Below are 17,979 nucleotides of genomic sequence, written 5' to 3'. Positions count from 1 at the left end.
GCATCCCGAAAAATGCACTGTTTGGTGTGGTTTGTACGCTGGTGGAATCATTGGACCGTATTTTTTCAAAGATGCTGTTGGACGCAACGTTACGGTGAATGGCGATCGCTATCGTTCGATGCTAACAAACTTTTTGTTGCCAAAAATGGAAGAACTGAACTTGGTTGACATGTGGTTTCAACAAGATGGCGCTACATGCCACACAGCTCGCGATTCTATGGCCATTTTGAGGAAAAACTTCGGAGAACAATTCATCTCAAGAAATGGACCGGTAAGTTGGCCACCAAGATCATGCGATTTGACGCCTTTAGACTATTTTTTGTGGGGCTACGTCAAGTCTAAAGTCTACAGAAATAAGCCAGCAACTATTCCAGCTTTGGAAGACAACATTTCCGAAGAAATTCGGGCTATTCCGGCCGAAATGCTCGAAAAAGTTGCCCAAAATTGGACTTTCCGAATGGACCACCTAAGACGCAGCCGCGGTCAACATTTAAATGAAATTATCTTCAAAAAGTAAATGTCATGGACCAATCTAACGTTTCAAATAAAGAACCGATGAGATTTTGCAAATTTTATGCGTTTTTTTTTAAAAAAAAGTTATCAAGCTCTTAACAAATCACCCTTTATATATATTCTTGATCAATGAGAAATTCTTAGACGATATAAGCATGTCCGTCTGTCTGTTGTAATCACGCTACAGCCTTCAATAATGGCACTATCAAGTTCACAGATTCGTCTTTTGTTTGCAGGCAGGTCAAGTTCGAAGATGGGTTATATCGGTCCACGTTTTGGTATAGCCCCCATATAGACCGATCTCCCGATTTAGCTTCTTGGGCGTCTAGAAACTGTAATTTCTATCCGATTTGCCTGAAATTGAAAATCAGGAAGTATTTTTGGACCATAAAGAAGTGCATCGAAAATGGGGTGTATCGGTCCATGTTTTTGTATAGCCTCCATATAGACCGATTTCCCGATTTTGCTTCGTGGGCGTCTAGAAACTGTATTCTCTATCCGATTTGCCTAAAATTGAAAATCTAGAGGTGTTTTAGGACCGTACAGAGATGTGTCAAAAATGGTCCGTATCGGTCCACGTTTTGGTATAGCCGCCATATATACCGATCTCCCGATTTTTATACCCTCCACCATAGGATGAGGACATCGAAATATTGCTCTAAGACCCCAAAAAGTATATATATTCTGGGTCGTGGTGAAATTCTGAGTCGATCTAAGCATGTCTGTCCGTCCGTCCGTCTGTTGAAATCACGCTAACTTCCGAACGAAACAAACTATCGACTTGAAACTTGGCACAAGTAGTTGCTATTGATGTAGGTCGGATGGTATTGCAAATGGGCCATATCGGTCCACTTTTACGTATAGCCCCCATATAAACGCACCCTCAGATTTGGCTTGCTGAGCCTCTAAGAGAATCATATTTCATACGATCCGGCTGAAATGTGGTACATGGAGTTGGTATATGGTCTCTAACAACCATGCAAAAATGGGTCCACATCGTTCCACTTTTACGTAAAGCCCCCATATAAACCGATCCCCAGATTTGGCTTGCGGAGCCTCAAAGTGAAGCAAATTTCATCCGATCCGGCTGAAATTTGGTACCTGGTTTTAGTATATGGTCTCTAACAACCATGCAAAACTTGGTCCATAATTATATATAGCCCCCATATAAACCGATCCCCAGATTTGGCTTGCGGAGCCTCAAAGAGAAGCAAATTTCATACGATCCAGAATTGGTCCATATCGGTCCATAACTATATATAGCCCCCATATAAACTGTTCTCCAGATTTGACCTCCGGAGCCTCTTGAAGAAGAAAAATTCATCCGATCCGGTTGAAATTTGAACGTGGTGTTAGTATATGGCCGCTAATAACCATGCCAAAATTGGTCCATATCGGTCTATAGTTATATATAGCCGATCTCCATTAACACAAAAATTGGTCCATATCGGTTCATAATCATGGTTGCCACTCCAGCCAAAAATGATCTACCAATATTTTATTTCTATAGAAAATTTTGTCAAAATTTTATTTCTATAGAAAATTTAGTCAAAATTATTGTTCTATAGAAAATTTTGTAAAAGTTTTATTTCTATGGAAAATTTTGTCAAAATTTTATATCCATAGAAAATTTTGTCAAAATTTTATTTCTATAAAAATTTTTGTCAAAATTTTATTTCTATAGAAAATTTTGTCAAAATTTTATTTCTAAATTATTTTTCATAGTTTCGGCTATAGGTCGATTAAAAAACATAGATATGATGTTCTTCTTTTATTTTTATTTCCAATATTTCGGTTGGCTTCGTCAAAACCGTTTTCAAGGATTTGTTCTGGTGTGCACAGCTTCACACTCTATTTATACCCTAAACCACATAGTGGTCAGGGTATAATAAGTTTGATCGGCCAAAAAATGTGCCTACCAGAAATATTGATTTTAGACCCCATAAAATATATACCGATCGACTCAGAATCACCTCCTGAGTCGATCTAGCGCTTGGTATCCGTCCGTCCGTCTGTCCAGGTATTTGTTGTTCACAGGATTCCGGTCGCAATTATTAACCGATTTTGATGAAATTTGGTACAGAGATGTTTTTGGGCACAAGGACGAACGCTATTGAATTTGGAAGAAATCGGATCAAATTTAGATATAGCTCCCATATATATGTATCGCCCGATTTCGACAAATGGGGTCACGTTGCGTTTGTTTTCAAACGGACCGTAACCAAATTTGGCAAAAAGTAATCTTTTTCATCGTTCTTCAAGTCTGCAAAATTTCATTTAAATTGGTTCAGATTTAGATATAGCTCCCATATATATGTATCGCCTGATTTTCCCAAATTTGGCCATAAAAACCTTATTTATTAAGCGATCTTACTCAAACTTGGCCTACTCTAATCTTTTATGGTACTGACAATATGTGCCAAAAATAATCGAAATCGGTTCAGATTTAGATATAGCTCCCATATATATGTATCATCCGATTTGGTCAAATTTGGCCGTAAAACCCTTATTTATCAACCGATCGCACTCAAAGTTGGCTAAATGTAATGTTCTATAGTATGTGCGAAATTTCTAACTGTATGTGCGAAATTTCATCGAAATCGGCTCAGATTTAGATATAGCTCCCATATATATGTATCGCCCGATTTTGCCAAATTTGGCCGTAAAACCCTTATTTATCAACCGATCGTAACCAAGGTTGGCTAAATATAATCTTCTATAGCACTAATTGTATGTGCAAAATTTCATCGAAACCGGTTCAAATTTAAATATAGCTCCCATATATATGTATCGCCCGATTTTGCCAAAGTTGGCTGTAAAACCCTTATTTATCAACCGATAGTGCTCAAAGTGGGTTAAATATAATCTTCTATACCTCTAACTGTATGTGCGCAATTTCATTGAAATCGGTTCAGATTTAGATATAGCTTCCATAAATATGTATCGCCCGATTTTGAAAAATTTGCCCCTAATAACCTTATTTTTGACCATATTTAGGGGCCTCATTTATTAACTGATCGTACTCAAATTTTGCACAAAGTGACCTTCTGTAATATCAATCATACCTGCAAAATATTATACAAATTGGTTCAGATTTGTCATATTTGGCCATAATACTCTTATTTATTAAGCTTTGTTATTCAAATTTCAAATTTTGATGTACTAGCTGGTCGTATTTAGACGTACATGTAGCTCTTACATAAATCTATTGCCCTATTTGAAGAAATTTGTATTTATTACCCACAAACTAATTGACCGATTTCCACTTTTTTAATAATGGACTCAATATTAGAGGCATACTAACTCCTTTGGTGCAAAATAAACTATAGCTCCTAATATTAGACATTTCTGCTCAGATTGTGACAAGACACCCCTTTACGTTATCCAAACCTATACCAATGATACCCCACGAATGCTTATATTTACTAATTCAGTAGGGGTGGTTTAGGGTATAATATAGTCGGCCCCGCCCGACTTTCTACTTTACTCACTTGTTTAAAATATAGTGTGAAGCTGTGCACACCAGAACAAATCCCGAAAAATTTTATTTCTATAGAAAATTTTGTACAAATTTTACTTCTATAGAAAATGTTGTCAAAATTTTATTTTGTGAAGATTTTCTTTCTATAGAAACTTTTGCCAAAATTTTATTTCTATAAAAAATTTTGTGAAACTTAATTATATACGTATTTAATCGGCCTTTGTTTAGTTTAATATATACTACGTATGGACTACCTTGCAATTTAGAAGACGGTGTTAGGAAGTTTTAAGATACCATGCCATCGGCAAGTGTTACCGCAACCCAAGTAATTCGATTATGGATGACAGTCTTCAGTAGAAGTTTCTACGCAATCCATGGTGGAGGGTACATAAGCTTCGGTCTGGCCGAACTTACGGCCGTATATACTTGTTATTCTTTGGCTTCTATAAACTGTATTTACTATCCGATTTGTCTGAAATTGGAAATCTAGAGGTATTTTAAGACCAAAAATAGATGTGTCGCAAACGGTGCCTATCGGTCCATGTTTTGGTTTAGCCCCTATATAGACCGATCTCCCGACTTTATTTCTTGGGCTTCTAGAATCCGTAGTTTTTATCCAATTTGCCGGAAATTAGAAATCTAGAGATATCTTAAGACCATAAAGAAGTGCATCGAAAAGGGTCCTTATAAGTCCATGTTTTGGTATAGCCCCTATATAGACTGATCTCCAGATTTTACTTCTTGGGCTTCTAGAATTCGTAGTTATTACCCAATTTGCCTAAAATTGGAAATCTAGAGGTATTCTAGGAAAATAAAGAGATATATATTAAAATGGTAATTATCGGACCATTTTCGATATATCCCCCAAATAGACCGATCTCCAGATTTACTTCTTGGATTACTCAGAATCCGTAGTTTTTATCCAATTTACCTGAAATTGGAAATCTAGTGGTATTCTAGGATCATAAAGAGGTGTGACGAATATATTATGTATAGGTACAGTTTTTGATATAGCCCCCTTATAAACCGGCCCTCTGATTTGGGTCTAGATTCTAGAACTACAATTAAATGTGCTGAATACTGTGTGTATCCTTCCATGTTTTGGTATAGCCTCCATTACACCGAACTCCCGATTTAACTCCTGGGGTTTCTTAAAATTGTAGTTTTTATTCGATTATCCACAAATTGAAAATATATTGGCATTTTAGACCCATAACAAAGTGTATATGATTTAGTTTTATCCGATCATGAAAATTGCTTGAAACTAAATCAAAATTTCCAGATTTTACTTCTCGTAGTCATTTAAATAATTGGGATGAAATTCTACAGATATTAGATTTCAAATCAAGGCGTTATTTCGTCATTTTCTTGCACACTTATGATTCCTCTAAAACTCAAACAAAAATGGTTTTTATAAATTCAGAATCTGTTCTAGTCTTCATAGGTAAAATATTTACATTTATCTGGGGGAATCGTACTGGTTGAACTGATCTGCTTGGGAAAATATTTGTCATCAAACCCCCCTGAAATTTTCAAAGGAAACTATTATATATGATTCATGGTAGTGGTTATTTAAGATTCGGCCCGGCCGAACTTACTTCTGTATATACTTGTTTATTATTCCAAAATGTGATGTAGTCTTCGTATGTCAAAACTGTAAAATTTAACTTTGGAAATTTGATTCATAGCGGTTGGTATTTGAGATTCGGTACAGCCAAACTTACGACTTTTGATGATAGCCAAAATCGGTATTTGATTTTGCCTTAAATGGAATGTTGATCAATAGAAGAAAATTCCAATGCTCTTTTTGTCAAGGTTTAAAAAATGTCTTGAATTTACTAAAACTGAAAAAGTAGAAATGTCAAAAATTCGTCACTTTCCAAAAGGCAAAAAGTCAACCGCTGACTTTAGCACAAAATTGGAGAGGGAAACTTGTTCATATTTCTAAACTAACAAAACTGGGTAAATCGGAAATTTTAATTGTGATTCCAATCCTTATTTTATACTCAATCTGACAGTGGAGACTAATGGCGATTTCGATTGGGAAAAAAGGTGCAACATTCTCGAAATTGATTGCCAAATATAAAGGACACTGTCATAGATTTTGGATCCTGTATTCCTCACAATATTATGAATTAACAATAACTTTGGAATGACACTATTATTTGAGCGAAAATACAATGAGGGAAAAAATAGTGTAACACCAGGGCAACATATTTTTTGCGAAACGAAAACGGCCTAAGATACTGTCCCATATACTATATGACTCCCCATACAACAATGCCTTCAACAGTTATACATCTGACCATTTGACCCATTTGAAGATCTAAAAAGTTGTACTACTGTGAAGAATTTATAAGCACATATTTTTTTTCGCTCTACCGGAACGCAAGTGCATTTGGCGTTTATTGATTTTCACTAAAACAAAACTCCTAAGGCTATGCCAACTCTATGCCACCACTACAGGCTGCATAAATCAGTAATGGCTATTGGTGCATAGTTTGGAGTTGGTGAGTCCGGAGAATGTGTCAGAGCTTGTTTTCGCTAACCAAGTTAACACTTCATCGAAATAAAAGGATAGATGGTGGATGGTCAAATATCCGGAAGTAGTGTGAAAACAGCAGAACTATTGGGAACTGTTCATACCGAGTTTTATTTGCTTAAAGGTGTTTGTTTTATTGACAAGCCATTCGCAAGAGTGGTTCTCATTTTTTTTTTTTTTTTTGGTTTTGGTTTTGAATAATCTATAGTTTTTAAAGTTAGTTTGTTTACGTGTCCATTCGCCATTTCAAAAGACTAATTTCCGTTTTGTTAGACAAAAAAAAAATAAAAGAAAAACTTGATGTTTAAATAAAAGGGAACACAAGAGCTTAGATTCTATTGAAATACTTCCATATTTAGATAGTTTCGAAAAAACCTGGTTTTTCTAAAACAGAAAAAAGTGTAAAATATATTACAATCTATTCGGTTCTAAAGGGCGATTTGTTAAGAGCTTGATAACTTTTTTTTTTAAAAAAACGCATAAAATTTGCAAAATCTCATCGGTTCTTTATTTGAAACGTTAGATTGGTCCATGACATTTACTTTTTGAAGATAATTTCATTTAAATGTTGACCGCGGCTGCGTCTTAGGTGGTCCATTCGGAAAGTCCAATTTTGGGCAACTTTTTCGAGCATTTCGGCCGGAATAGCCCGAATTTCTTCGGAAATGTTGTCTTCCAAAGCTGGAATAGTTGCTGGCTTATTTCTGTAGACTTTAGACTTGACGTAGCCCCACAAAAAATAGTCTAAAGGCGTCAAATCGCATGATCTTGGTGGCCAACTTACCGGTCCATTTCTTGAGATGAATTGTTCTCCGAAGTTTTCCCTCAAAATGGCCATAGAATCGCGAGCTGTGTGGCATGTAGCGCCATCTTGTTGAAACCACATGTCAACCAAGTTCAGTTCTTCCATTTTTGGCAACAAAAAGTTTGTTAGCATCGAACGATAGCGATCGCCATTCACCGTAACGTTGCGTCCAACAGCATCTTTGAAAAAATACGGTCCAATGATTCCACCAGCGTACAAACCACACCAAACAGTGCATTTTTCGGGATGCATGGGCAGTTCTTGAACGGCTTCTGGTTGCTCTTCACTCCAAATGCGGCAATTTTGCTTATTTACGTAGCCATTCAACCAGAAATGAGCCTCATCGCTGAACAAAATTTGTCGATAAAAAAGCGGATTTTCTGCCAACTTTTCTAGGGCCCATTCACTGAAAATTCGACGTTGTGGCAGATCGTAAGTCTATTCATGATGAAATGTCAAAGCATACTGAGCATCTTTCTCTTTGACACCATGTCTGAAATCCCACGTGATCTGTCAAATACTAATGCATGAAAATCCTAACTTCAAAAGAATCACCCTTTATAAACATTTATGCTACTTGTTTATGCTCACTTTGCTTACAATACCAGACAGTTTAGATAGAGTAGTGGAATTTTTCTAGAAAAAATTTCACTTGAACACACTCTTAGCGACAAAAAGTGAATTTTGCCTCATTTTATTGTTGGCGAGTTTTGCCTCCATTTATTATTTGTTGAGATGAAGCCATTTAGTGATGAATGTTTAAAAGTTATGGCCTAGATGAGGTAGTACGGCCTTCTGTTTAAACTTCATGGTCAAATTGAGGTATTACGGCCTCAGGTTATATTGAAAACAGGATCCAGGTTTCCTTGTCAGATAAGCCAGTATTCATGGGTAGGTTTCCTTTCGCGGGGTGAAAAGCCCCTACTGGTGCCGCCGTTAGTATCTCAAAAATTTTTCTCTCCCCTAGACAGTTTGTGCTAAATGTTATCTGCCCCCTGCGCTGTTTGGGCAAAATAGCTCCAGATGGAGTTTTATTTTTGTTCCGAATTTTGTCAAATTTATCCTTATTTCGGAATCGTATTGGGTCCGGTTTTGGCCCAGTTGTTCTAAACCTGATGTAACGATTATCGGAGTATGAGTGCTCTTCCGATGCCCCCCACTGCTGCAACTCGTCTAATAAGTTTTCTGAACTTGTGGCCCTTCTAGTAATTCTAGAAGGGCTGGAACTCTTCTTTTTATGTTGGTGCTGCCCCAGACTACACCCAGAGAAAGAATATGATATCCTCAAACATTTTCCAAGATCACAATGTTACTTTTTCACAGCGACCATGTAGCATTTTTGTCCCAAAAATATTCTTTTCTCGTCAAACATAACATGCTTTCCGAAATCAGATACATAATCACCGAGAAAAGAACATTGTTTAGACAAACATGCTACATGTTTTCCATGAAAAAGTAACATGTTGCTCTTGGAACATGGTTGGGGTGATCACATTCCTTCTCTGCGTGTAAGTGATGTGAGCAGCGTTGCCACTACGAATTTTTATTTTGGACCAAAATTATTCCATAATCGGACCAAAATTCCCTCCAGCGGACCAAATTTCCAATTTCGAAGAAAACTGCTTTACATAGTGATTTTATTAACAAGTATATACAGCAGTAAGTTCGGCCGTGCCGAATCTTAAATACCCACCACCATGAACCAAATATTAGGGTTTCCTTTGAAATTTCAGGAGGGCTTGAGGACTTGAGGACACTTCCCGAATATAAATTTAAAGATTTCACCTATGAGGACTATATCAGATTCTGGATTTATAAGAACCATTTTTGTTTTAGTTTTAGAGGAATCATTCAAATCTCTTGTAAGTTTGGAAGAAAATTATAAAATAACGTCTTGATTTGAAATCTTAAATCTGTAGAAGTAAAATCTGGAAATTTTACATTGAGTTTCAAGCAATTTTCATGATCAGTGCGCCTTCTACACCCTCAAGAAGTGAAGTCGGTCTATATGGAGGCATTACCAAATGGACCGATAAAACTTAATCCGGTACACGTTTTTGTGAGTCTAAAATACCAGAATATTTACAATTTCAGCAAATCAGATAAAAACTACGGTTTCCCAAGGAGTGAAATCGGGAGATCGTTCTTATGGGGGCTATACTAAAATATGGACCGATACTCACCGTTTTCGGCACACATCTCTATGACCCGGAAATACCTCTAGATTTCCAATTTCAGGCAAATAGGATAAAAACTTCGGATTCTAGAAGCCCAAGAAGTCAAATCGGGAAATCGGTCTATATGGGAGCTATACCAAAATATGGACCGATACTCACCATTTTCGGCACACCTCTTTATGGTCCTAAAATACCTCTAGATTTCCAATTTCAGACAAAATGGATAAAAACTACGGTTTATATGAGCCCAAGACCCGAAATAGGGAGGTCGTTTTATATGGGGACCATACCAAAACATGGACCGATACTCACAATTTTTGGCACACGTATTTGTGGTCCTATAATACCTCTAGATTTCCAATTTTAGGTAAATTGAATAAAAACACCGGCTTCTATAAGCTCAAGAATTAAAATCGGGAGATCGGTCTATATGGGGGCTATACCAAAACCTCTAGATTTCAAATTTCAGGCAAATTGGATAAAAACTACGATTTCTATAAGCCCAAGACCCCAAATCGGGAGGTCGATGTATATGGGGACTATATCAAAACCTGGACCGATATAGCCCATCTTCGAACTTGACCTGCCTGCAGACAAAAGACGAGTTTGTGCAAAATTTCAGCACGATTGCTTCATTATTGAAGACTGTAGCGTGATTGCAACAGACAGACAGACAGACGGACATCGTTATATCGTCTTAGAATTTCTCAAGAATATATATACTTTATATAGTCGGAAATCGATATTTCGATGTGTTACAAACGGAATGACAAACTTATTATACCCCCGTCCCCATTCTATGGTGGTGGGTATAAAAAATCAATATTTTGATTAAAAAAATAAAGTAAATCAGAAAGGATTGATATGAAAAAATTGACTTTTTGAAAAGGTATAATTTTAAAGATAATTTTAGTTGACATCAACGCGAATTTGTCATTCGATTTGCTGTGATTGAAATGGTATCTAATCACACAATGAAAAAAAATATTCACAGCTCCAAAGATGTTAGGATACCCAATTTTATGTCCAATAAGGACAAACCGACTTCATTGCAAAAATTTATAGACTTTAGTGCAAGGTTAGGTTAGGTGTCAGCCCGATGTATCAGGTTCACTTAGGCTATTCAGTCCATTGTGATACCACATTGGTGAACTTCTCTCTTACCTCCTTTTTATAGCCGAGTGCGAACGGCGTTCCACATTGCAGTGTAACCCCTTAGAGAAGCTTTGAAACTCTCAGAAAAGCCACCAGCATTACTGACTAGGAAAAAAAACTTTATTTTAGAGAAATATGTCTTCTATGCTAGTCAAACTTCGCATTCGTATGAAATTCGTATGAAAATTCACATGAAATCTTTGGCCTCACGACAATATTTTTTTCAGTACACATATACTATTGAATATGTGATAGAAATTTTAAATATGTAGTAGAAATAAATTATAAATTTTATCAAATTTATTTCATAAATTTAAAAATTAAAAATCTTTTGCACCAAATTCCGTTTGGTCCGACCATCGGACCAAATTTAAAAATTAGAAATTTTTTGGACCGGCAACGCTGGATGTGAGTTAGAATCATTGCGGCGAGTTGTCTAAGGTACCTGGTAGTGACTTGGTTCATGATTTCTCTATTAGGACATTTTCTCGGGATTTGATGTCCTCTTCGCCTCCCTCGACCCTGATTCCTGACCCTATGACCTGACCTTAGTTCCATTTTTGGATAATTCCTTGGTCGACAGTTTGCCTACCTGTGTTTTCCTGGACAACGATTCCGATATTCTCTACTGTCCTCAGAAAGTTTGGACGATTCCTTAAGCGGCTGATCGCCTCCCTATTTGTCCCTTAGCCCGGATTCCAGGCTTTCCGTCGTAGCTTCTCCTCGCCTTCTTTATTTAACATTGGTGCCGATTCCCTGTCCTAAGGCTTAGCCTTGGTGCATTTCTTTCTAGGCTCCTTGGATAACCCTAGGCTAAAAGTCGTGCCAAATGCTGCCAAATTCGAACAAATCTAAAGTGATTCTGATATTTGGTGTTATTTACGACATTTTTGCTTCTCCTCCACCCAGATTCCCAAATGTTTAGCCTGTCATCATTCCTTTTTATGGACAATTCATTGGACGGCTGATAGCCTCCCTGTTTTGCCCTTGCCACAGCACTTGTCTTTCCGGCATAGCTCTTTGTCCACTTCGAGTATATCATTGGACGGCTCCTCAACTCCCTGATCTAACATTAGCGCTGATTCCATGTCCTGCTGACTAGCCTTGGTGCCTTTCTTGGTGGACTCGTTGGAAGGATAACCATTTTTTGTCGATCTTAAAAAAGACAGCTCGCGCCTTTGGTTTTGGCCAGGGTGGTCAGGGAGACCTGGTCCAGGTACAATACAAGTAGGGTTACATCTCTATATTTTGTAAAAGGCCGAGTTAATGTCCAATCCCTCGACCTTACGTAGACCGAATACCACTAGAATGCGTTCCATCGTGAATTTGCTACCAAATCGTAGTTTCGGTGGTCAGGGAGACCTGGTCCACGTATAGGGTTCCATCTCTATTAATGTCCAATCCCTCGACCCAATGCCACTAGAATGCGTTACAACGTGAATTTGCTGTCCAATCTTCTTACGTAGGTTAGGTTAGGTTATGTGGCAGCCCGATGTATCAGGCTCACTTAGACTATTCAGTCCATTGTGATACCACATTGGTGAACTTCTCTCCTATCACTGAGTGCTGCCCGATTCCATGTTAAGCTCAATGACAAGGGACCTCCTTTTTATAGCCGAGTCCGAACGGCGTTCCACATTCCAGTGAAACCACTTAGAGAAGCTTTGAAACCCTCAGAAATGTCACCAGCATTACTGAGGTGGGATAATCCACCGCTGAAAAACTTTTTGGTGTTCGGTCGTAGCAGGAATCGAACCCACGACCTTGTGTATGCAAGGCGGGCATGCTAAACATTGCACCACGGTGGCTCCCATCGTCTTACGTAGACCGAAGTCAGTTGTGGGATATCACCTTTTCTCACCAGTTTCACATTAACTCCTTCACAATGAGAGGGGATTTCATCCACTTCACACAAATCTCCGACGGGGACCTCAAACATGAGGAAGTCCCCTTTGATGTCACAGCTTGTTATATGGATTTTTTCATTAGCCATTACATAGTTCATTAGCCAGGATTCTATTGCAGATCAGATCCTCGAATACCGCTTGATGATCTTGGGGTATTTTGCCGGATATGCTATCTTGATGTCGGCCGTCGTAAGGGCCGATGGTCACTCCCCGTTCGTATTCATCAACCGTGGGTTCAAAATACATGCCGAATATTATCGGGAAAGTATCCTAAAGACATTAGTGAAATCCTGGACAGATAAACATTTCGACCACGGACATTCAAACAGTACTCAGAGCGTCAACCAATAATGGCTTCAGAAGAAGGTTCCTCGCTTCATTTTATTGCCAATAAAATCACATGATCTCAATCTGGTAAACTTTTGAGGACCACCAAAGTGTCAATTATCTCAAGACGAGGCTACGCCGCAATGGGCCAAAATACCGAAGAGCCACTTTCGTGTAGCGTGTGATGGCTTTGTCGGCTGTTTAGAGGATATGTCGTGTCAAATGCAGCTAAATCGAACAAATCTAAAGTGATCTGGAAATTTGATGTTATTTCCGATATTTTTAGCTTCTCTGCGATTTGGAGTCTTGACCGGTAGGCCTGTCCTCTGTCTCTGTTTTGGACAATTCCTTGGCCGGCGGATCGCTTCCCTGTTTTCTTCTTTCCGGTATAGCCTCGTTGTCCCTTCGGGTATATGCTTGGACAGATTCTCACCTCTCTGATATACGATTGGTGCTGATTTCCTTGTTCTGCTCTTAGCCTCGGTGCTTTTCTTAATAAACTCCTTGGGAGGATAACCCATGTTTTTCCAATCTAGAAAAAGACAGCTCTAGTTACAGAAGAAGGGTTCCATCTCTATTTTCCTTTCTGTGAAAGACTGACTATATCTTCGAGTTAATGTCCAATCGTTCTTGCGACCCAATACCTCCAGAATGCGTTGCGTCGTGAATTTGCTGCCCCATCATCTTACGTAGATCGAAGTCACTTGTGGGATATCACCTTTTCTCCCCAGTTTCAAAAAAAAAAAAAACTCCTCCACTATGAGAGGTGATTTAAACCACTATTTACCTGCATACAAGTCTCCGACGTAAACTTCAACATGAGGAAGTCCCCTTTGTCAGTCACAGCTTGTTGTATGGATTTTTGGTTCATTTTCTTTACCCATTACAAAGTCCAATATTCTAGTGCAGATCAGATCCTCGAAGACCGCTTGATGATCTTTGGGTATTTTGCCGGATACGCTATTTTGGCCGCCGTAAGGGCCGACAGTATTGAAATCCTGTGCAGGCTACGCCGGAATGGGCCAAAATACCAATGATCTAAAGTGATCTTGAAATTTGATGTTATTTCCGATATTTTTAGCTGCTCTGCGACTCTGATTCCTGACCGATTGGTTTGTCCTCAGTCTCTCTTTTGGACAATTCCTTGGGTGGCTGATCGCCTCCCTGTTTTCTTCTTTCTTTCCTCGTTGTCCCTTTCGGTTATATGCTTGGGTGGCTGCTCACCTCTCTGTTCTACTATTGGTGCTGATTTCCTTGTTCTGCTGCTTAGCCTTAGTGCCTTTCACAGAAATCAGTTGTGGGATATCACCTTTTCTCACCAGTTTCAGATTAACTCTTTGCTTCATTTCTACCACACAATGGCCAACCAAAATCTCCGGATCTTCATCCGTTGAACTTGTGTTCCTGGAGCTTTTTTGGAGAGTAAGGTTGACACTAAAACATAACAAAGTGTCGACCATCTCCAGACGGCGGGAATGGTCCAAAATACCGCAGACCCCCTATTCTTCCACAAGTTTCAGGCAGGTTTGAAAACTTTCTATTATCTTTGTGGTAAACGACGTACCACATTTACCAATCATTTAAATCGAATGTCCCTTTTATCAGGAAATTCTCAATTAAATGGGGTGTGCAATGCAACTAATTCTCTTCAAATGAATTGCTTGCTAAAATGCATCTCACCTTCCGCAACACACATAAGCACGTTTACAAGTCACGTCTCTAGTTCTTGAGTGTGTAGTGTTTTCGTTCCGGACTTATTTTACAATTAGAAGAGACCACATAGTCAAAGCATAATATCCTTGGAGGGCTTTTAATGTGCCCAAGTTTGTGTTTGTTGTTTTTCTTCTATTGTGCAATGAACAAAAAACAAAAATGCTCTATGTTCGCATGCAATGCAACTTTAAAAAGTTTTTGTTTAGTCTCGTCTCTCCCCTATGAACGTATGTGAAAAAAAGGACATAAGGAAAAGGATAAAAGACTGAATGGTGTAAAATGGAAGATGGGCTTTTTTGTTGTTTTCAAGTGATGCCATTGAGTTTCCCGCCTGCTTGGCTATCTTTGCGTGCCGTACACAAGGAACCACAGATTGTCTACTCTCGCGTAAAAAAGGATGAAATAGTCTTTCCCTTTCCCCTTTTGCTTCCGTTTTTTATTATCATGAGCATGTGTCCTGCTGAACCAACCATTGCAAGTAGTGAATGCTGATAGTGTTGTGTTGTTGTTGTTGTTATTGTTGCCGTTGTCGTTGTACACGAGGTCGTATTCATCGTCCTTTAGCATATTCTGACGGCTGTTATCTCTAAAGTAGCGTCATCTCTTCGTTTACAATTCCATTTGAAGTTGTTGCTGAATCTATGTCTTTTCTATTCTGTCTTCCCAGGCATTTTGGTTCACTATGTATGCGTATGGGTAGGAGTGAATATAGATAGAGTCGATGGTCCTTTTTGGAGGAGGTTTTCTTTATATGAAGTCGTTTTCTTCCATTTCGCTTCATGTCCTGGATTACATGTGTATTTTGTTTTGATAAATATCCTACAATACAATATGTCCTCTACGATATGACAGTTGGTTTAAACCACGCTATTCTGTAGGGGGAGGGGGGGGGGGAGCTTGATGCTGTGTGTGTATGTAACGGCTTTGTTCAAATAAATTACACCACAACTATTTTGCCATTGCACAAGTATGTCGTAGACGTTTATGGCCTAAAGGCTTTTTTGATTTTCTTGTAGATTTCCCAATGAGAGAGAGAGTAGGCGTGCTGTATTATTTTTATTCAGAATAATATTTAAATACTGAGGTGTACAGTGGTCTCAATATCACATTTCTGCTTTTATTAAGATATTGCTTGATGGGAGAATGGCACCAAATGGGGAACAGATCAAACCATCAGAGGATAATTGAGGTGACGATAGGAGAGACGGCTGATCGCTTACCTGAAGAAACGCTAGCTACCGAGTGTGAAATTGTCATACCGGAGAGACAATCATGGTCTAACGGAACCCTTATGGAAGCCCCTTATGGTAACAATTGTTACACAGACGGAGCGAAGATAGGGGATAGAACGGGATTGGGGGTATACTTAGAAGACTCTGGCACCGAAATCTCCTTTCGCTTGCCAGACCATACAACTATTCTGCAAGCAGAAATCAGAGCGATCATGGAGTGTATAAGATGGCTCAGCACAAACACAAGGCCACTAGGTGTAAATGTTCTCACCGATAGCCAGATGGCTATACGAGTTATAGCATCCAATACGGTTAAATCACGAACCGTTTTAGAATGCAAAAATATAATAAATTCCTACTCCGTGTATGGCTCCATTAGAATCATCTGGGTACCTGCTCACTGTGGGGTGGATGGAAACAAGTATGTGAATGACCTAGCGATAAAAGCCAGGGAAGCTGATGAAGTAAACTTGGATAACCCCAAGCCCTTTGGGGCTACCCGGTCCGAGTTAAAAGTGTGGGCGAAGCGAGCACATGTAGAGCTGTGGAACAGTGAAATAGTCGGAAGGACCACGAAGATCATATGGGGAGATCCCGATGAAGATAAAACAAAAGAACTACTGAAGGAGAGTAGAAGTACGATCAGTAGGGCTATTGGAATCATCACGGGACACTTGGACCTCAGGGCTCACTTACACCGTATAGGTGCAATAAATGATAGTTTATGCAAGGCATGTGGAGAGGACGAAGAGACACTTGAGCATTATCTGTGTCACTGCCCGGCATTTACAAGATACAGGTCCCAACATTTGGGAGTCGAAAACATTCCAAATTTAAACCGATTGAAGGGAGTAAAATGGAAACAAATTAAGGAATTTGTCGAAAGCATAGAATTCTTAAAATAGACATGGGGTTATAATTATAAACTAGAGCGCACAACAAGCCGATTTCTGGCTTAGGTGTATGTCATATGAAATGAGACGGAGAAATCCGACTCCTCTCTTCAACCTAACCTAAGATATTGCTCATTTCCATCGACGCTGTCCTCTTCAGTAAAAACATTTGAAAATTTCCACAAAGAAAACTTTTATTGGTTTTTATACCCTCCACCATAGGATGGGGGGAATATAAACTTTGTCAATCCATTTGTAACACATCGAAATATTGCTCTAAGACCCCATAAAGTATATATATTCTGGGTCGTGGTGAAATTCTGAGTCGATATGAGCACATCCGTCCGTCCGTCTGTTGAAATCACGCTAACTTCCGAACGAAGCAAGCTATCGACTTGAAACTTCGCACAAGTAGTTGTTAATGATGTAGGTCGGATGGTATTGCAAATGGGCCATATCGGTCCACTTTTACGTATAGCCCCAATATAAACGGACCCCCAAATTTGGCTTGCGATTGCTCTAAGATAAGCAAATTTCATCCGATCCGGCTGAAATTTGGTACATGGTGAAATTATATGGTCTCTAATAACCATGCAAAAATTGGTCCACATCGATCCATAATTATATATAGCCCCCATATAAACCGATCCCCCGATTTGGCTTGCGGAGCCTCTAAGAGAAGCAAATTTCATCCGATCCGGCTGAAATTTGGAACATGGTGTAAGTATATGGTCTCTAATCACCATGCAAAAATTGGTCCACATCGATCCATAATTATATATAGCCCCCATATAAACCGATCCCCCGATTTGACCTCCGGAGCTCGTGGAAGAGTAAAATTCATCTGATTCAGTTGAAATTTGGTACGTGGTTTTAATATATGGCCTCAAACACCCATGCAAAAGTTGGTCGAAATCGGTCTATAATTATATACAGCCCTCATAAACCGATCCCCAGATTTGACCTCCGGAGCCCCTTGAAAGAGCAAAATTCATCCGATTCGTTTGAAATTTGGTACGAGATGTTAGGTTATGTTAGGTGGCAGCCCGATGTGCCAGGCTCACTTAGACTATTCAGTCCATTGTTATACCACATTGGTGAACTTCTCTCTTATCACTGAGTGCTGCCCGATTCCATGTTAAGCTCAATGACAAGTGACCTCCTTTTTATAGCCGAGTCCGAACGGCGTTCCAAATTGCACTGAAACCACTTAGAGAAGCTTTCACAGCTTCAC

At 38.9% G+C, this 17,979-nt stretch overlaps 2 protein-coding genes across 2 annotated transcripts in view; both read left to right on the top strand.

The window, feature by feature from the left end:
* LOC142225126 (uncharacterized) overlaps window positions 1-17,979 on the top strand; it is a 979,687-nt gene that overhangs the window by 130,133 nt on the left and 831,575 nt on the right. The window lies entirely within an intron of this gene.
* LOC142225131 (uncharacterized) lies at window positions 15,774-16,757 on the top strand. The gene has a single exon (XM_075294908.1). The coding sequence runs from the start codon at window positions 15,774-15,776 to the stop codon at window positions 16,755-16,757; it is 984 nt and encodes a 327-aa protein (XP_075151023.1).

This window comes from Haematobia irritans, chromosome 2 (genome assembly GCF_050003625.1).
Source record: "Haematobia irritans isolate KBUSLIRL chromosome 2, ASM5000362v1, whole genome shotgun sequence".
Classification (NCBI taxonomy): domain Eukaryota; kingdom Metazoa; phylum Arthropoda; class Insecta; order Diptera; family Muscidae; genus Haematobia; species Haematobia irritans.
This window is presented reverse-complemented; position numbering and strand designations above follow the sequence as displayed.